This window comes from Cotesia typhae, unplaced genomic scaffold (genome assembly GCF_013202065.1).
Source record: "Cotesia typhae breed Kobodo isofemale line unplaced genomic scaffold, CoteBio_Ctyphae contig_11, whole genome shotgun sequence".
NCBI classification, from domain to species: Eukaryota; Metazoa; Arthropoda; class Insecta; order Hymenoptera; family Braconidae; genus Cotesia; species Cotesia typhae.
Window position 1 is genome coordinate 2,225,609 of NW_027423711.1, and position 20,287 is coordinate 2,245,895.

At 28.5% G+C, this 20,287-nt stretch overlaps 3 protein-coding genes across 6 annotated transcripts; 2 read left to right on the forward strand and 1 right to left on the reverse strand.

The window, feature by feature from the left end:
* Positions 1 to 9: 9 nt before the first annotated feature.
* Positions 10 to 6,080, forward strand: LOC141529180 (uncharacterized). The gene is made up of 4 exons (XM_074245653.1): positions 10 to 108; positions 193 to 494; positions 1,498 to 2,818; positions 3,070 to 6,080. The coding sequence occupies exons 2-4, from the start codon at positions 315 to 317 to the stop codon at positions 5,421 to 5,423; spliced, it is 3,855 nt and encodes a 1,284-aa protein (XP_074101754.1). The 5' UTR covers positions 10 to 108; positions 193 to 314; the 3' UTR covers positions 5,424 to 6,080.
* A 443-nt stretch (positions 6,081 to 6,523) lies between these two features.
* Mi (cyclin E-interacting protein minus) lies at positions 6,524 to 10,070 on the forward strand. The gene is made up of 4 exons (XM_074245064.1): positions 6,524 to 6,669; positions 6,845 to 6,981; positions 7,746 to 9,523; positions 9,619 to 10,070. The coding sequence occupies exons 2-4, from the start codon at positions 6,861 to 6,863 to the stop codon at positions 9,832 to 9,834; spliced, it is 2,115 nt and encodes a 704-aa protein (XP_074101165.1). The 5' UTR covers positions 6,524 to 6,669; positions 6,845 to 6,860; the 3' UTR covers positions 9,835 to 10,070.
* A 2,815-nt stretch (positions 10,071 to 12,885) lies between these two features.
* On the reverse strand, positions 12,886 to 19,929 carry Tacc (transforming acidic coiled-coil protein). 4 transcript variants are annotated; one of them, XM_074245043.1, is made up of 7 exons: positions 19,660 to 19,929; positions 19,307 to 19,552; positions 14,528 to 16,118; positions 14,128 to 14,432; positions 13,824 to 14,056; positions 13,434 to 13,745; positions 12,886 to 13,340 (listed from the first exon to the last, which is right to left on the reverse strand). In XM_074245043.1, exons 2-7 carry the CDS (start codon positions 19,421 to 19,423, stop codon positions 13,148 to 13,150), a joined length of 2,751 nt encoding a protein of 916 aa, XP_074101144.1. In that variant the 5' UTR covers positions 19,424 to 19,552; positions 19,660 to 19,929; the 3' UTR covers positions 12,886 to 13,147. The 4 variants fall into 4 exon arrangements, with proteins under 4 accessions (XP_074101144.1, XP_074101137.1, XP_074101129.1 ...); XM_074245036.1 differs by having other exon boundaries at positions 19,627 to 19,929; XM_074245028.1 differs by having other exon boundaries at positions 19,307 to 19,929.
* Between the last annotated feature and the right edge of the window lie 358 nt (positions 19,930 to 20,287).

A 20,287-nucleotide genomic window follows, 5' to 3' on the forward strand; every position in this document is an offset into this window, starting at 1 on the left:
TTGTTGCAAGGGGACTCAACTGTTTACTTGATTAAATTATAAATAATTAACTAATATAATTACTGTTAATATTTATATTAAACTACTTGAAAAATCTGAAAACATTAAGTGATTATTAGCCAACTGTCATAAATTTAAATGAATAAATGTAATCATAATTAAGTATTTTTCTATAAATAAAGTGGTTTTCAGGTCTGAGATACGTTAAGAGCCGTGAGCAGTGTGGTCGTGTAGACGACGTCGTGTATAATTTTTTTCAACGGTGGAGGGTGGTTGGATACTAAAATCCAGGCCCGTATCCTCCAAACCTAAACATGGACGGCGTTAATATTGATGATAGCAATCAAGTGTCTCACAATGAGGATGATAATGTCGAAGCAAGTGTGGAAATTTGCCGGGTTTGTCTCCTCAGCAATCACTTGATGAGAGATTTATTCATTGAGAATGATGTTGTATCTTTATCAACTAAAGCCATGAGCTTCGCTAACGTTAAGGTTAGTTCATTTTTGTTTCTTGAATCATCAATTTTATTATTTCTTATTTCGCTACTGTTTACTTATGTGCATAAATGTCAAATTTAAACTCCCGGGATATTTATTATTTTTAAAATATATAGTTAATTGTTTGTTTTTACTCCATTTTTATTTTAATGCAACAACAAAAAACAATGCTTGGACTTTGATAAATTAGAAACACCTTTTGTTCTTCAATTGTTTAATGTTGATGAATTTATTTAGTGGTGTAAACAATTTAAATAATTAGTCAGTTGTTATTATTGTTTCATTATAATTAATACTATTAAATATATTACATTAAATTATAAGTATGATGATGTAGACTCGATTTAATAAAATTGAGATTTTTTTTTTTTTTTTTTTTTTTTTTTTTTTTATTACTGATTTGACAAAAAAATAATAATTCGCATTTTAATCTATTAACTTTTATTTTTTATTTTCTAATTTTAATTTTAAATTATTTTTAGTGTATAAAAAATTTTCATAGACTATAAAAATTACTATTTGACTCTTTCTGAATATATCTCTTGCTAAAGAAATTCTGATTATATAATTTCAGTATTTATCATGATTATTAAAATATCTGATGAGTAATTTTCTAAATTATAATATGATAAATAATTAAATACTAAAAAAAAAAATTTTTTTATTGGATAATTCAAAGTAGGAACTTTACTACATTAAATAATACTGAAGTTAGCAGTCAGCTGTTAATTTTAAAAATTTTTTTGATAGATCAATTAGATAATAAAAAAATGTTTTTAAAAATTTTCACTTGTAATTTTTATTAATTTTTACATGTGAAACTTTTTAATTTAATTTTTTTTATAATCATTTAATTGCTGTAAATATCTAAAAAAAAATTTGTATATCTGTTAACTTCAGTATCATTACATTAAGTAAAAAAAAAAAAAAAAAAGTAATTTTATTACAACTTATAAAAATTATACATTTATTTCTTATTTCTTTTTTTTTTTTTTAGATACATCCAGATGATGGTCTACCAACTCACGTATGCTGTGAATGTGCAGAAAAATTAGAATCAGCATATGAATTTAAATTACAAGTTGAACAAGCGGACAGCTTGCTTCGAGAAAAATACGACAGTTTGAATATAAAGGAAGAGTTATTTTTTAATGAAGTTGAGGTACGCTTGGAGAATGAAAGACATGATGATGTGACAGGTATGGTCGGCGAGCATTATAATGTTACAAACACCGTATCTGATGATAAATCGTCATTATTAAAAGATCATTTGGCATTATTACAAGTCGAAAAACTCACCCATCAGCACGAACAATATTTAGAGGATGAAGTTATGAAAGATCAAATAATGCAATCCGAGGAGCAATACATCGAAGACGAGCACACTAATGAACAAATGATCACCGAAGCTATTGAATCATCGGCGAATGACAATATCAAGCCTGCAGCAATAATGCATGACCAAGATACTATTACTGTTGGGGAGCATAATTACATAGTTCAACATCCGGATTACACATTGTCTAGTGAGCAAGATCATGAGTTGATAAATGCCGACAATGTCAATGAACACGACGCGAATGAATATTTATCAATGATTGGCGATGAGGAGAGATTACTCAAAGAAACTGAAACCCATTTAGAGAATGTTATTGATGACAATAAAAATAATGGATATATTAACGACAACGAACACGTTGATGATGATGATGATGATGATGATATTGACGATAATAATGAATTGAATCAAACTGACGATGGAATTGAAATGCAAGAAAATGAGTGCAATAAAATTTCAACGTGTACTGATGAAATTGATTCTTCAGATCAAGTATTAGATGACGAAAATTATTTTGAAAATCTTGATCTGAGCAGTAGGTTATCACAAACTCAGTCAACTGATAAACTTGACAAAAAAATTTTTTTTATGTGTCACATTTGTGACGAAGAATTTTTGTCCAAGGATTTATTAAAGGAGCATTTACATTCACATGAAGAAGTTAAACAGAGATTGTTGATGAAAAAAACACCGGAAAAAGTAACGCAGAAAAATGTTTCACCGATAAAATCACAACCACCGTCTGGTAAAAAGCCAAATAAATGTCCATATTGTGGTAAAGAATATTTGTACGTTATTTCATTTAAAAAACATATCAAGCAGCATCAGAAAAATGATGATGAGTTAAAAGAAGGAAATAATGACTCAATGTACCAGGATGATAACTCTGCAGATTCTAATAATTTTGATAATAACGACACTTTCGAAGTTATTGCTGACGATAAACAAAATATGGAAGAGTATAATGATAATGATAATGGTAATATTAATATTAATTATATTGATAGTTTATACTTACAATTATAATTGTAAATTAATTCACAAGTATCTGTATATTTATCTAGATATTTTTGTAAATTCAGATACATTCAGTTCTTGATAAAGTTGAAAAAACAATAAAAATTTTCAAAATTATATTTACAGATGTTTGTAACTTGAATTATGATTTTAATTTTTATATTGGCCGTAAAAATTCAAATAAAAGTAATAATTATCTTCAAATTTTTTCAGATAATTATAATGAACTTTCAAATCATCATGGCTATCAAGTTGATAAACAAAAGTGTAACATTTGTGGGTTGGAATTTGATTCACTTGATAAATTAAAAAATCATCGTTCGACTCATGTTATTGAAGGTGTAATATCAGAACAGGATTTGAAAGATGAACTTTCCAGTATGTGTCAAAAAGAGTATGATCAAGAGAGAATAATGGATAATAATATATTGATGGAATCGAAAAAAGAAGGTAATGAACTCAAGTGCCCTACTTGCTTTTTATTATTCAGCAGTAAAAAATTATTATCAAAACATTTCGAGACACATGAGGGCGTCAGGTATCGTTGTAAAATATGTGGTGACGAATTTACTCAAAAAGACGATCTTCGTAAGCACGCTGAGCAACATTTAGAAGTAAAAACATTTCAATGTATGCAGTGTAACAAGATATTTGTTAATGAATTGACGCTGAGAAATCATTTAATAGCAACTAATCACAAGACAACAGTCCACGGTGAAGAGTATGATCCAAATAAGAGAATTAAAAGAGTAGCAGCGCGCGCGGCACAAAAAATAATTGATAAAATTAGTACTGAGGATAATCTTGATGACTCGGAGAGAGACGATGACGATGATGACAACGATGATTTTATTGTGAAGACTGACGTTGCTTTAGGTCTCAAGGCCGCCGATAAATTGCAGTCCAAAAAACAGAGTAGTAAAAATAAAAATCTTGAGTGTGAAACGTGCGGCAAGAGATGTATTTCTAAACAAGCTTTGGCTAAGCACATGGATTATCATATGAGAACACAAAAACCCGAGTCCACAGAATTAAAAAATAAAAAAAGCAATGAAGTTAAAGATATTACGCGGAGCGTTCCTGGATTCTCTGATAATATTGATGATGACGATGATGATGATACCGATTTTGATGGCGGATTAGACTGGCCAATGGACAATCATGAATGCTCAACCTGTAAAAAACGGTATAGTACGAAAAAATCATTATTAAGACACCAACTTTTGCACGAAGAACCCAATTTTGAGTGTGATATTTGTAATGTTAAATTTTATCGTAAAGATAAGTTGAAAGCTCATTACGATAAATGTTCTGAAAAAAATCCAAATCAAGTGAGAAAGTGTAACATTTGTGGGGATACTTTTGAGAATAATGAAATATTGCGTGAACATAGATCAAAACATGTTGACGAAGGGATACTAACCGAGGAAGACTTGAAAGATTTGGAGCCAGGCTCTGAAGATAGGAAGGGTGAAAAAATAGCCCGAAAAAGACGCACTGATATCGTTGGTCTAGAGTGCACTGAATGCAATAAACAGTATACCTCACGTAAAGGTCTTTTGAGGCACATACAAGTTCACGAAGGTAAAAAATATCTTTGTGATATATGTCCAAAGAAATTTTATCGTCGTGAGCATTTGAAGATTCACGTTGCTAAACATAATATGATAAAACCATACAAGTGTACACGTTGCTCGAAACGTTTTATGAAAGAGGAGCAGCTTAATGCACATTTGACTAAACACGAGAGAACTTTTAAGAAAAATAAAGAGCCAGATAGTACATCAAAAAGATTCCTTTGTGAAATTTGTTCGAAAAGTTTTACTCAGTCAACAACTTTGGTCGCTCATTTGCGTGCTCACAATGGTATTAAACCTTATGTGTGTGAAGTATGTGCAAGACCGTTTACTACAAATGCGTATTTAAAAATGCACATGAGAACTCATACTCAAGAACGGCCGTACACGTGTCAATTTTGTTCACGTGCTTTTGCAAGAGCTGACACGCTGGCTAATCACTTGACTTCGCATACTGGCGAAGCTAAATATCATTGCAAATTTTGTCCGAAAAATTTCCGCCGACTCAAATCTCTAAAAGAACATGTGTTCATTCATACAGGACAACGGCCGTATGCATGTCCGACATGCGACCGGAGATTTAACAACAATGGAAGTCGATATGCTCACAGTAAAAGATGTAAACAAAATATGCTCCAAAATCAAGCTAGACAAAGTCAAGCACAGACTTCCCAGACACCTCCAGGTCCACCACCGGTGCAAATAGCACCAGCACCATTACCTGCATTACTACCGCCTCCACCACCACCACCGGCACCACAAGCTGCTACTATCAGGCTAGCGCATCCAGTTACTCAGACAATGCAAGTTGTTCAATCGAAAAACGTTAAAACAATAACTATTGCAAGACCTGACCAAGTTGGTACTCATCAAATTCTGCAACACCAAGAAATATTAATGCCACTTATTTTACCTCTCACTGTTACACTTACTGATTGCGACGAAGAAGTTATATTACCAGAGGGCACCAAGATATTTACTACTACGTAGTGCTAAAATTTATATTTTATTGATAATATAAATATTACTATACATGATTATTATTGCTATAACTGTAATTATAAGTTTCATTACTCTATAAAAATTGTAACGAAATTATTTAAACACATTTTTAAAAGTTCTCACTGAATTTTATGTAAAAGATTATATATAAATAAGTATAAATATTTGCTGCATAAAGGCAATCATAAGCTAAAATTTACATATTAACAAAGTTTATTATATTACATATTGTATACATTTTGATTATTTTTTAGATTTGGAATCTTTTTCATGGTCAAAACTTATTGACAATTATTTTATAATGACTTTTAATGTCTTGAATTTTATTACTTGAAATTTTAATATTTTTTTAAATTTAAGTAGCTTTGCTTATTATTCTTTATATTTTTTTTTCTTGTTTAAGAATTTATACCTATTTTTTTCTGATTTAGGTAAAAGTCCTGGACGTAAAAATAATGTTTTACGACAGTAATCATTGCAATAATTATTGAACTTGAAATAATTTCAATAAGATGGCCAACTTTGAATTCAAATATTTTTTTGTTAAACATTGTAAGTTACAAAAAAATAATTGCAGGCACTTATTATGTATATAATTGTTATAGTGTGAATAAATAAATAAATTTGTAGACTTTCAATTTACAATTCCATTTTATTTATTGAGTGATAAATATTTTAGTTAATTACTTGTATTAAAAATCGTCTAAGGTTTTTTTGTCAAGTATAAAATTATAAAATACATTTTTTTAAGTAATTTTATGAAAATAAAGTTAGCCGATATTTCAAAATTTTTTATTGAAAAAATTTCAATTAAATAATTAAAAAAAAAAATTTCACCTATAAAAAACTTGAAAACTATCATTGTAATTAAAAAAAAATTTTTTTTGTTAATTAAATTATTAAAAAAAAAAATCAAAAAATTTAAAACGTCGGCTAACTTTAATGACATGTAATTTCTCCAATTTAAAATTACGCGCGTAATTTTTAAAGAGGGCGCTAGTCTACAAAAATCGCGCCATGAATTTCCACATGATGTACACAATATACATGTGTGTGTGTGTGTGTGTTATTACAGATGTGACGAGGGGAGGTCGATCTGTTCATGTCAGAAATAATTTTTGTGTTAAAGTAAAATTCGGCATGTGTGCCTAAAAATTAATTTATTTTTTATATGTAGAATTTTATCGTTTTTTATTGAATATATCTCAATATTAATCAATTCAAACAATGTACAGTATGTAAAAACAGAAGTGATAATTATTGAATAATTATGGAAAAAAATTGCAAGTAAACACGTTGTTTATCGGTATTAAGAACCGGAGTAAAATTATAACCTAAAATTTAGAATATTTCATTTTAAATTGCATGTGTATTTCCGGATAAATTTATTTAAGTTTGTATGATTCAAGGAACTAGTAAATAACAATGCACAGTGAGAATTGTCCATTAGTCAGTTATCATGATGATTCCGAACTTCCTTCAGTACATTCAACAATAAACGTCTCCGTTTTGGAAGAAGATCTCGCTATTAGTTCATCAACTCTTGGTAATTTTATTTACTTCCTAGTTACAACTAATTAATTATTATAAATAATCTGCAGCAGCAGTATCAATAATAATAATAGTTTTAAGAAAAAATATATTTACAGAAATAAACATAATAGTAAAAATTTATCAAGTAATGGACGTAGCTTAGGTTTATGACGCATGCGTAGCAGTTTATTTAAACTGATATGTTTTCATTTATTATTAATATTAATTTAAACTTGATGAAGTTATTTAATATTATTTTTTTGTATAATATTTAGCCAACATTTTTACTAACAAATTTTATTATTAATTAACTGCTTAGTTTGGTGGAGCAAAATTAATTTATTGCACAAGCTGATAATTATTTTTTTTTTTATCAAGTTATTATTATTTTATCAAGTTTATATTAGTGATATAAAAATTAACTTATAATTAAAATCAGATAAAAAATTGTTGATTTACTGATATAATTTAAAGAAGGGGCTTTCTTATTAAAAGTTAATATTCATGGTTTATTTGATTATAATCCATTTGTTTTTACTAAATAAAAAATTTATTTGTTATTTTTTATTAATTAAAAAAATTTTTTTAATAAATTAATTACAATGAAAAAATGCTTGTAAAAATTTTCACTTGTAATTTTTATTAATTTTCACATGTGAAACTTTTTAATTAAATTTTTTTTTAACAATTGAATTGCTATAAAATTCTAAAAAAATTTTTAATATTTATCAACTTCAGTGTTATAATTTTTTAATTGTTTTCTTATTTTATTTTTAGATACAAGAGACAAAACAAATGAGGAACCAGAATCAGACTATATATCTTACAAGTCAATAAACAAAGTAATTTATGTAAATGAAGAAACGATGGATTGTAATTATTCAGAAACCACGGAAACTCCAAAAAAGAACAAGATACCAAACCAAGATGCTACAAGTCCAGATCTATTCAAAAGTGATGATGAAGATACTGATAGACCACCAATATCGAAAAATTTTAAACGAATATTATCACACCCAACTGTAAAAAAAATATCTCCACATAAATTAACTCAAGAGGAACTAATAATTCAATCAGACAGTTATTTACTCACAAGAACGAATAAATCTGTGACAGGAATACCGCCACCACCAAAATTCACAATGTGTCAAAGTGACTGCACCGATTTTCTTACCGATATCAGAAATAACCGTAAATATTTCTGGGCAGATCCTTTTTCTGACGATGATAAAATTTCCAACGATGAAATAGCTACAAGTACAACTATAAATTCCACTATTACTACTACTACCGATAGCAGAAGTTCCACAAAGTCTGATTTAAAAGCACCCATAATAAGCGAAATAATTTCAACGTCACGTCCACGTAGTTTAAGAAATTTGACCAATGCCTTTGATGCCTGTGATCAATCAAGTAGCTTAGCGTCTATAATGCGCACAGAATTATCTAATGACAGTGCTGTTACTGATTGCTGCAGTAATACACAAACAAATAATACAAGTACAAGCACAGAAACGATTAACGAGCGAGTAAATATTAGTAATTTTAATAATAATTTACATGAACATGAATTAAGTAGTTTATCAAGTCTTACAGCAAGTATGGCTTCTATTAGTACTACAAAGTCAATTTCAGTGAAAGATAGCGACAGACATGTAAAATTTGATATACCTCAAGAAAAACATCTTGCGATTTTTCGTACCATCGATGACAAACAAGCAAAATCATTACCCTGGCCGATTATTTACAAACATAAAGCACCAGGTATTCATTATAATAGAAATAAATTTATCGAGGAATTTGAAAATTTGTCAACAAAATTATGTGAAAGATATATTGGCAATGAAACACAATCAACTTGTACGATTTGGTTCACCAAACAGGCGCCGGGTAGCGCAAAAAAACGCACTTTGTTAGGTAAACGTGCTATTGGTCAGAGTCCAGGTAAAAGATTGAGCCATTTAGCGCGGCGTCGTAAGACGTTTTCAAGTGCTAATTTACAGTGCATGGCTGAAAAGAAGCAGATTGTACTTAATGTCAAAAAACCAATTATTAAGAAGGGAAAAAGTCCGCGGGGTAAGAGTCCACGTGGTAAAAGCCCACGAGGTAAAAGCCCGCGTAGTTCAGCCAAAAAACGACTGAGTAGAAGGTTGCTATTAGATGGACCGAGTCCTAGAAAAACTAAGTTGGAAACGTCAAAACGTGCGTTATTTCAAAGTCCTACTCACGATCGCGCTGGACCAAGTGGGAAACCTGCGCCATTGAGTATGAATATTCCACAGAAAATTAAACGTGCATTATTTCCAACAGTTCAAAAAAAAGAAACCGTGACGAGTAATGCTGAAGAAATGACTAAAAAGAGAAAGAGTGATGAAGAATTGGAAGGACCTCGAGTGAAGTGGCTAAAGAGTTTGTCCTTTGACTGCACATACAATAATTTGGACAGTTCACGAGAGTCGTGGAGCAGTGATAGATATTTGTCCGGAAATGTACATTTAAAAAATGAGTCGCTTTCGCAACCAGCCAAAGTTGGCCTCAGTGATAATAATAAAAAAGTAAGTGTTGTTGATATTAGTATGGAGTATATTTATTTTTGTTACTGGATAATTGATTAATTGATAACTTTTTTTTTTTTTTTTTGTTAATTTAGAAACTACTGTGGGCGGTTTATCAAGCTTTACAATCCAGAGGCATTAACATGGATCATCCAAAGTTTAAGCAATACGCAAATCAACTCGCGAGAACTGTAAGAAAATACATGCCTGACTTGGAAAATCGTAATATACCCCGTAAACCGGGCAGCACTTGTGATCGCATGTTAAAATTAGCTAATATTCATGTTCTTCTTGTTGTCGAAGCTAAATGAAGGGAAACTTAGATAGTTAATATTATTAATTATTCGTATATTTGTTATATTGTAATTTGTTAATTAATAGGTATCATAGTTATGACAATGATTAAATAATTTTCTTTCTGCTTTACTTATATTTTCTAATATATAAATAATGGTTAATATATTTACAATCATGGTCATGATTCTTTTGATCATGAACTTTATGATTCTCCGTGTTATTGGTTATATGTTAAAGTGTAATCTGAAATACTTTTATTTAAATTGATAGTAAAATTTTTAATCCAATTGATTGATATAAATAGTAAACGCTATGGTCGTTTAAATATATTTTTATTATCTACATAAAATTGAACTCTATAAAAAATCATAGCATCTTGGATAAAAAAAAAAAAAAAAATAAATAAAAAATTTTTTATGATTAATTGCATTATTTTTTTGACTTCCAAATACGATAAAAATTTTTCTAATGTATAAAATTTATAATTAGTAATCTAATATATTGATTTAATTAAAGATTAATTTAATCGTCTATTTATAAAATGTACCAGATCTTTTTTCCAGGCTAAAATTTTATTTGCTTGGAAATATTTTTACTCCGTTTGAGTACTTAAGGGGTTACATGGGTTTCAAAGTTTCAAAAAATCAATTTTTTTTTTTTTTTTTTTTTTAATGTTTACTGACGTGATAGTAATCACTTATTAAACATGTATCTTCAATATAGTAATAAGGTTGAGTAAAATATTTCATTTTTTCTATTAAAAAACAATTGTTGAAAATAGACGATTATTTCCCGGAGAAAACCCATGTAACCCCTTAAATAATGAATACTTTTGTTAAAAAATTAAAAAATGTTAGAAGAATATCATTGATAATATTTTATACTTAAGTAGATAAATACTTAATTTTTTTTTTTTATAGTAATGTAAAAACTTGAAGTTTTTAATGGCTTTTACTCCTGATAACAAATAATTGAGATTAATAATTAGTTTTAATTGAAAAAAAAAAAAAAAAAAAAAAGATAATAAAATTCTAGTAGATTATAAAACATTTTTAAAGTCAACTAACTGATTTACGTAAAAGTTACATCATTAACATTAATTCCAATTAACGTAATTGAATTCATATTTAATTTGACAAAAAAATAATTGAATTGTGTGATAGAATTCGTAAGTTGACAATTTAAAACTCTAATTTTATCGAACAATAAATAACAATCAGATGAAGTCAATTAAGAAGAAATATAAATTTTTGTGACAATCTAAAAAAAACCAGAAACTTAATGAAAGGCAATAAAAATTTTGGTGATATGTTATCTTGAAACTATAAGTCAGTTGAAAATCGACATATTTTTCTGAAGTATGTAGACAAATTACTTAAAAAAAAAAAAGTTATATTTAATCATTTATCTAAAATACACCAGTATAAAATTTTTATAATTTACTAAAAGAGTAATATAAAATTTTTATAAAATGTTGAAATTATTAATTAGTTTGATAATAATTGTACTATTTATACAATTAGTGATGCCATCCATAAAATTGCCAAATAAAAATTGTCCAATTTATTCGTACAAATTATTCAACGATCGCAATAATATTTTATCAAATATTTCAAACGACACTAAGATCAGTGAATTATCATTAACTGGAACTCACGAATCAATGTCATACGTAACATCTGATCTAAAAATCCAGACACAGGATATATCTGTTACCCAGCAATTAATGTATGGTGTACGTTTCTTGGATCTAAGTGTGCGTTATTCAAAGTCAAAGATATTGCAAATTTATTCACGCTCTGTAGATCTCAATATTACGCTTGATAATGTACTTCAAGTAGTGGCCGCCTTTCTTCAAAATAATCAACAAGAATTTGTGATTATTAATTTAAAGTATGACGGTAATTTTTATTACGATGACGTTGATGGAAATGCACTCAAGAATTATTTAAAAAATAATTACGCAGAATTTTGTGAATCGTTTGCAAATCTTGAGTCACGTGTAATTAGCAATTGGAAACTCCAAGATACTATTGAAAGTGTTCGAGGTAAAATTTTACTCTCTACAACAGATTCTTTATTTGCTAGATGTATGTTGGACATTAATAACGAATGTTTATTATCGAACCAAGCTATCATGAATTTTTTTGGCGATGGTTTCAATTATTATCCAATTGTTAATTATAAATGGGCGAAATATATCACAATATCAACGAAAGACGATTTTGATAGATTCCAATGCTACGTTTATGATCTGAGTATTTATGATAATAATTCACTCTTTTCTCGGGGGTTTGCTAAAAACGGTGGATTTTATAATTACAGTGGTCAATGTATCGTACCAATTAATTACCGACTTTACAATCAGTATTCAAATCATCGCAATCAAAGTTTAACAGTTATTCTAGTTGACTATGTTGTACCGGAAATTATTAGTAAAGTTGATAATTTTAATAAAAAGAAATTGCCGTAGTATAAATTCTATTTCTTAAAAATTCATATATAAATGAGTAGTTATATAAATAATTATTTTATTTCTTGTTATAAATAAGACTAGTTTTTATTTTTAAATAAAATTAAGTGTTTACTCATTAAATAATTAACATTTAAGTACTATTTATACGTAAAGTTATTATAAGTAATTCTCGAATTAAAAAATGTGTGATTCCTGTAAAAAGCATTTTCTGTATAATAGAATAAAATAAATATTGTTATAAAAAATTTTTTTTTTGCACTATAAATATTGCATTTTTCAACTTACATTTTTAAAACTTTCAATCATCTGCAAACAAGTATTTATCGATTTTATGAAAATATTCATATTTATAATTATATACGGCGTAGAAATAAATAAAGAAATATTTATTTTTCAATTCTAGTTTTATTAGCAATAAAATATTATATTAATTTCAATGATGAAGAAAGCGATACCTCAAAAAAATGAAAAAAAAAAATTTTTTTTTTTTCAATAACTAATTATTTAATTATTATTCTTTTTTCACTATTCGAGACAACAAATTTACATTTATGAGGAATGGGTTTATTTTATTAAATGTTTAATTAAGTTATTGTTTAAAAATAAGTAATGTATATGGTAAAAAATTAAAACACTTAACTAATCTACTAATCTTACAAACGCGATAAATTTTATAATTTTCATTTTTTTAATATACTTTGTTTTTCGCGTAAATATTAACTAAAAATACAGTCTTGTAAAAAGCTGGCTGTATTTTTATTAATATATATAATTAATTAACAAAACAAAATTAAATATTAAAAAAAAAATTAATTTATAATTATTAAGTAATTGCTTGCGTTAATAATAATTTACTTATCATTTGGATTAACTCTCGCAATTACATCATCAAGTATTTTTGTGAGTTCTTTATTTTCTTTAGTTTTTTGATCGATCATTTCCGTCAAAGAGTTACACTTAAGCTCTTCTTTCTTTAACATCGCCCTTAATTTTATTATTTCTGACTCGTGTTGCTTTCGCATCATTTCTAAATCTTGATTAGCTCTGAAAATAATAAATTAGCAAAATTATTATCAAGTAAAATTAATATTTCATATTTAAATAGAAACTAAAAAAAAAATAATAAATTCAATTTACTTATCAAGTCGTGCCGCAGCATGAAGCTTTATTTGCTCATAACGATTTTGTAACCCTTTCATAACTTCAACATTGTTTTCAAGACTTTCTCTCAGGGTAACTTCATTACTATTATACATTGTCATAGTTTGCTTAATTTTTTCATACTTAGCATGAACATCATTGAATGACGCTTCTGATGCTTCTAAATGCTTTTTAGTATCCGCAAGCTCTCTTAAAAGAAAAGCTTTTTCAACGTCTAAATCGTTACGGCTCTTTTCTCTTTCTGCAACTAATCGGCTTATCGATTTTTCATGTTCATCGACGATAGCACTAATTTAAACAAAAATATAAATTAATTAATCAATAAAATTAAATTGTATTTTTTAAAACAATTATTAACAAGCTTACGTTATTTCATCTTTGAGTTGGATTTCATGTGTTAACTGTCTCTGTAATTGGGCCACCATTTCTTGCAGAGATTTATTTTTTTTATCCTTTTCATCCAATTGCTTATCGTAACTCTGCTTTTGTTTTTCCAACTGCTCTTCCAATTGTAAAACAGTTGACCTGACTAATTCTAATTCATTAGCCATCGAGGAGTCAACTACAGGTACAGGAGATTCAGTTTTTTCAACAGATTCCTGAAGTTTAAATTAAAATATTATTAAAAATGTAAATAAAATACAATTTTTTGAATTTTATAGAAACTTACTTTTTTTTCAGACACCTGGATTTTAATATTGTCTGGAGTCATTGGACTATAGAATAATAATCTATCTATAGCGGCAATAGCTGGATTACGTTTAGGCGTTATATTATTAGGCAATGATGTGTCTTTTTCACCGTTTCGTTCATCATTTGATGGTGGAGGACTTGCTCCGTTTCCTTGTGGTAACATACTTGTTTCAGCTACTAAAGGATCAAATTTAGTGAAGAGCGAGTCACTTCTCAAACGGTCCCCTCGACAATTTTCTTTTTTCTCCAATAAGAAATCAAATTGTGATGCGTCGCGAAATACTGTAAACAAATAATTAATTCTTTATTAACTTAATTATATTCTGACAAAAAAAATAGAAATTAATTTGTGTAAATGTTATATAAATAATACTTACGATCTGACGTTGCAGGAACAAACTTTTCTGTATTAAGTCCTGTAAATGAGTTATGAATATTTTTAATAATATTCTCAGTTTCTAAATTTAACTGATCAAAATCCAAGGGCGGATCTAAAGGTGGAGCATTTTCGACATCGAAAAACTTTGATTCAGGTAGATCTAAATTTTTAAAAGACTCGTCTATCTTTGTGTTCGGTTGAATAATACCAGAAACTAGGCTGGTACTTTGACGTTGTGGTGTAAAGTCAACATAATCATTTGGTAAATTTAAGCCTTCATTAACTGGACTAACTGGGATATCTGTCTCTTGTTTTTCTTTCTGTTCAACCTCACGATTCAATGATTCTTGCAAATCTTCGCTAGAAGAAGTGAAATTGATTCCATCTACTAATAAAGTTGATTCTAAATCACCAACAGGTTCACTTTTGACTTCGTTAGCCTCTGATACTTTAATTTCAGAAATTTTTGTTTCTTCAACAAATATTTCAGGAGTTTTTATAATTAACTCCACTTGATCACTGATATTATCGGTAACTGGTATTGTACTTATATTGTCAGTGATTATTTTGTGTGAATTTGTTTCAATCTCCAGCGAGTTGATATTTTCTAAATCTCCCGGGGCTTCCAAAGAAATCGTTTCATTTAGCTTAAAATCAGAACCAGCAGGAATCTCTAGTGGTGTTTCAATAAATTTATTTGGTTCTAATAAATCTGATGAAACAATATCAGTATTTAGTACATGTTTTGAAACTTTTAAATCATCGACTGGTAATGGTTTTTTAAACTCACTATTATTACTGATATTATTAAAATCGTCACTTGATATTGGTGGTGATTTTAACACTTGAGAATTATTTGTAACACTTGATTCTAGAGCCTCAAGATATTGTGAACAATCAGTTGGCTCTACATTAGACTCATTTACAGGCGACTTTATTGAAAAATGTGTATGTAAATCAGACGCTGTTGAATATTCCGGTGAAATTTGTTCAGCTGAAGTATTTAAAGTTGCATTGTTCTGAACAATTTCTACAACATGTGTATCAACTGTCGGAGCGTTTGTGATCCAAGTGCTGTTCAGATCAGAATGGCTTGAGCTGTTTAGAAAAACAGTTTGAGTATCATTGACGGGGGTATTAATTGTTTGACTAGCATTGCCTTCGACTGGTGATACAGAACCCGAACGAGTGACATCAAGAGTTCGGCCTAGCTCCAATTCGTCAGTCGCTGATGAAAATGACACGTCTCCAAATGATTGATCACCAGGGTTAATAATCGAGTCTTCAAGACGAATTCGGGCACACGCTGATATTAAATCGTCTAGCCCAGTGTCGTTCAAGTTATTACAAGAGTTATCGTTTGATCTAGACGGACTGTCTGCACAAATTCCACTGCTGCTTTTAGTACTTAGTGTTGACGTTAAGCTTTGAAAACTGCTTGCAGTTGATATACTATTGCTTTCAGCTGGTGTTATAATTGTTGTCGGGTATACAGCTGGTGGATAGATATCTGCATCAGCAAATTCACGAGCAAATTTAACTTTTACTTCGTGCTCCGGCGTTGATTTTTTTAATGTCTCGTTACCACTCTGTGAACAATAAAAAATAATTTAATATTTATTTAAATAAAATATTCATTTTATCAAATATTAATATGTAATAAATTTTAATTATTTTCTACCCTAGGTTCGGGTGATGGTGAAGCTGAAGTATTAGGTGAACGATGTAATAATCTATTGATATATTCCATGATTTAATATATTAATATTTTCAAAATTGTTGTACAGAAAATTTATTGACTGAAGCAAAGCAATACAGTAAACACTGCTACGGTGTTCAACCAAATACTAGAGACTATTATTTCTTTCAAGGTAAAAAATAGTCAGCTGACAGAAAATCGCGGGCTGCCAATTTTATTGTGCAATCATCTCCCCAAGAGTAAACTACGTATTCAAATTTCTAATAATAAAATATCAAACACCTTGTAGTATGCATACACGATTAATTTTACAAAACGTGTTCAGTTGCGTGAAAAGATCCTCAGTGCACACTTACTACACGTGGTTATGAAAAATCAATTAGAAATTACAACACAAGAAAATTAATTTTCATAATTATTAATTCTACATAATTTAAAATAAAAATTATAGCAGTCAAAAATTGAAAATTAAAAAAAAAGTATTTGTTTTTACAATTTTCGATGCATAAATTCAAAATTAACAAATACATTGATGCGATAAAATAATTTTAATGAAGGTTAATATTTTTTTTTTTTTTTTCAATGTTAATATTTTTTTAAAGGTGAATATTTTTTTTAGTATTAATAATAATAAATTTTCAGTTTAAATTTGTAAGTGAAATTTAAAAAAGGATTTTATCAACAGTGAACTTTAATTTAAAAATGCTAATTACTGAATTTTTAATAATATATTTTACAGTTATATTAAAATGTTATTCGCATATCCCGCGCTTCGGAAAACACGTGGATACTGGTAAAACCTGACAAGATAAAAAAAAATCTTAAAAAAAAAAAAAAAAAAAAAAAAAAAAAAACGAGTATACACTGTGTATATAACTGTAAATAAAAATAAATATATATTATGAAGACATTAGTGAAAGTAATACAATAGAGTGTAACACTAATAACGTGAATACCTTTCGAATAACATTCCCCATGGCTTCAGAAACTAAACTAACGAGACATCAGTAGATGCATCAAATCCAAAAGTTAAGAAAAACTGTTCCATAATTACAGTTTGTTTTCAACCCTCCTCAGAAAGTTATCTTTTTTCAATAAGCGTCTTGAGCCAGAAATAAAACTAAATTTTCCTCTAGCTTAAATTTGGTTTTCATGGGTGCGTTCAACTTGCCATTGAGTCATTTTTCCGTTTAGTTGGAAAAAGACATAGACAAGACGACGACTGACAAAGAATACAATAAAAATACATGTTCTTAAGTATTCATTAATTTACGACGTAGTTCTTAGGAATGATGTGGGTCGGGTTAAAGTAGAGCGTGTTGCTTGTTGACAAGGATAAAGAAATCTCTGTAAGATCGAGGGAGAATCTCTATAAGGAGCGTCCGTGACAGCAACATGGCAAGTAGTAAAGCTAAAACATGACTCATTCCAGTCTGTTTTTAAATTTATGAAACAAATTTTTTATCGTTACTATTTTCATTAATTGATTTTTCTCTTTCCGGATAATAATAATAATAATAATAAGAGCATTTAAAGAAATGTCATGGTTCATTTTTTTAGTGAAATTATCAGACAAAAAACGTGAGAAAAAAAATCTAGAAGTAAAGTATTCTAATATTAGAATTAAATTCAGACAATTTAAAGTCAATTGTGTCGCTTTTATGTATGTATTTTACAACGTGTATCTATAGATAGATTTAGTACTCCCATACATATGCGTGATACCAGAAATGTGGAGAGAACTAAAAACGATAGCTCACCTCTTAAGAATATAATAAATTCCTTTCTTTTTTTTTTTATTATTATTGTTATTATTTGTAATGCGATGTATTACGTCAAATGAATTGCAGAGAATAATTATTTTATTTATAAAACCTCCCGGTTCAATAAATGATTGTCTTGTTTAGTTTTTTTGTTTTAGATATTTGTTGGTTATTTTGTTTATAGAATAAACTTGTCATTCAAGTTGGTCCATTTTTGCAGAACATAAATATTAATAATAGAATCATTTTACACGATTACTAACACTCGCCTCAACACCAACTGTACTATCGGATCGCGCACGCTCCAAAATGATTACTTGACATCATCATACTCTCCACACTCTAGATTTAATCCAACGTCCACAATACAATGACAACGACCACAACACGACTATTACCAACTATGGTAGTAACTGGAAGTGGAAAAGACTGAGACAATATGAGAAATAAATAAAAGAGTAACGAGTTAAGACTCTTTTAAGACATAGATGTATAGATGTATGTATTATAGAGTGGCGCTATCTTGAGGATGTCCCTTAACTTTTTTCTCTGATAACTCGCTGCATGTTTTTTTATTTACATATTACTTTGTTGATAATCAAGTGAGCTGAAAAAATAAATTTCACCAAAGCCGGTGGTAGAAACAAAACGACTGATAAAAAGTCACGTGCTCTGTATCCAAATTCATGTTCAAGGGCATCAACCTCAAGTTATTTTATTGTGGTGACAAGATAAAATACGTACCACATACATAACACATGTAATATATATTAATATATATAGATATACGAACACGCAATGAGACGATTGCAAATAACTTGAAAGCATTTAAAGAAAGAGAAAATAAATTGATGAAAAATAAAAAAATGTATTTTTACATTTGTGGTTTGTCTAACTGATGCTACGGAGAATTTATTTATAGAAATACATATACGTGAACCCCTAATGACTGTCAGATGCCAAATGAACAACATAAAGATGCTCTTTATGGTCTACTGGATGATAAAAAACAACAGATGCCAAATTTAATTATTGAGATTGTAACTTGGAAAATAATACTGAAGTTAGCGGTCAGCTGTCAATTTAAAAAATTTTTTTAACAAATTAATTATAATAAAAAAATGTTTCTAAAAATTTCCACTAGGAATTTTTGTTAACTTTCACATGTGAAACTTTTTAATTAATTTTTTTAATAATTTAATTGTTATAAAATTCTAAAAAAATTTTTAATATCTGTCAACTTCAGTGTTATCTTGGAAAAATGAGTATTAGAATTTTTCACTGGTATTAATTACTTTTAATAATTAATAATTACCATTTGGGTTTTTGAGGGCGGTGAATTGTTCAAAGTTGCTGTGATTTCACGCAAAATAACTCTTGTGCCTTCACGAATACCCTTAGGACTTGCTTGTATTTTAGTTGGACTGGACATTTTACAAAAAACAAGTCTGTTGAATAATTATTGCCCGTAGAATCACTGGCTGGAGCCAGAACGTCAATTTTATTTTTTTACAAACCAACACAGACACACACTTCACCGTCAACAGTAACGCCGTGGTTGCTGTAACATTAAATGGAATATAATAAACATTAAAGTTAACTCTCACAATGTAACTTATGGCATTAAATTCACACCAAATGATTTCACTTATCCTTTATAATAATTACTTTGATTTCTCTTATTTAATAGAGTATAGAGTAAGAAAAATCCGTAACACATAAATGCGACTTTCGTTAACGGCCGCTTCGGGTTTGACAACTTGAATACTAATATTTCAGCCAATCAGAGACAAGCTCAAATCTTTAGTACCTCAAATGTGGAGCTAGTTTACCTTACTGCACATGTTTCTGTTTTATCGACTTGTAAACAAATATTTGGCGGGATTATTTCAAGAATTTGTTTTTTGTTGTTTACTCTGATGATCACTGAAGTGGACGACACGCTAGACGCTGCATTATAGAGGGTTGGAATTTATAAAATTTATGACTGAAAAGTCTCAGATAAAAAATTGTAAAAGCGTTTATTATATTCCTTAAATATTAATTATTCAATAAAACTTGAAAATTCAAATTCTTTTTTAATCTTTATTGGTAATTTTTCGTTACAAAATGTATACAAATTCTGTAAAGCATGCGAAACATGCGCTGTTATTTTATTATTAATAAATCGTTTAAATTTATTAACAATAGTGATTATTCATACGTCATTGTTATAATTAATATATACTGCAATCATTCGCGATATTTTTTTCACTCACACATTTTGAAAAAAATATTTACAGTTTTATTATTACTA

Bases quoted from the DNA above. Each gene is read 5' to 3' on its own strand.
- LOC141529180 (XM_074245653.1), top strand. From the start codon at position 315: ATGGACGGCGTTAATATTGATGATAGCAATCAAGTGTCTCACAATGAG. The intron at 495-1,497 runs GTTAGTTCATTT...TTTTTTTTTTAG, and splicing joins TGAGCTTCGCTAACGTTAAG to ATACATCCAGATGATGGTCT. The intron at 2,819-3,069 runs GTAATATTAATA...AAATTTTTTCAG, and splicing joins GTATAATGATAATGATAATG to ATAATTATAATGAACTTTCA.
- Mi (XM_074245064.1), top strand. From the start codon at position 6,861: ATGCACAGTGAGAATTGTCCATTAGTCAGTTATCATGATGATTCCGAA. The intron at 6,982-7,745 runs GTAATTTTATTT...TTTTATTTTTAG, and splicing joins TATTAGTTCATCAACTCTTG to ATACAAGAGACAAAACAAAT. The intron at 9,524-9,618 runs GTAAGTGTTGTT...TTGTTAATTTAG, and splicing joins TCAGTGATAATAATAAAAAA to AAACTACTGTGGGCGGTTTA.
- Tacc (XM_074245043.1), bottom strand. From the start codon at position 19,423: ATGTCCAGTCCAACTAAAATACAAGCAAGTCCTAAGGGTATTCGTGAA. The intron at 14,057-14,127 runs GTAAGTTTCTAT...TTTAAACTTCAG, and splicing joins TCCAGGTGTCTGAAAAAAAA to GAATCTGTTGAAAAAACTGA. The intron at 13,341-13,433 runs GTAAATTGAATT...TATTATTTTCAG, and splicing joins GCTGCGGCACGACTTGATAA to AGCTAATCAAGATTTAGAAA.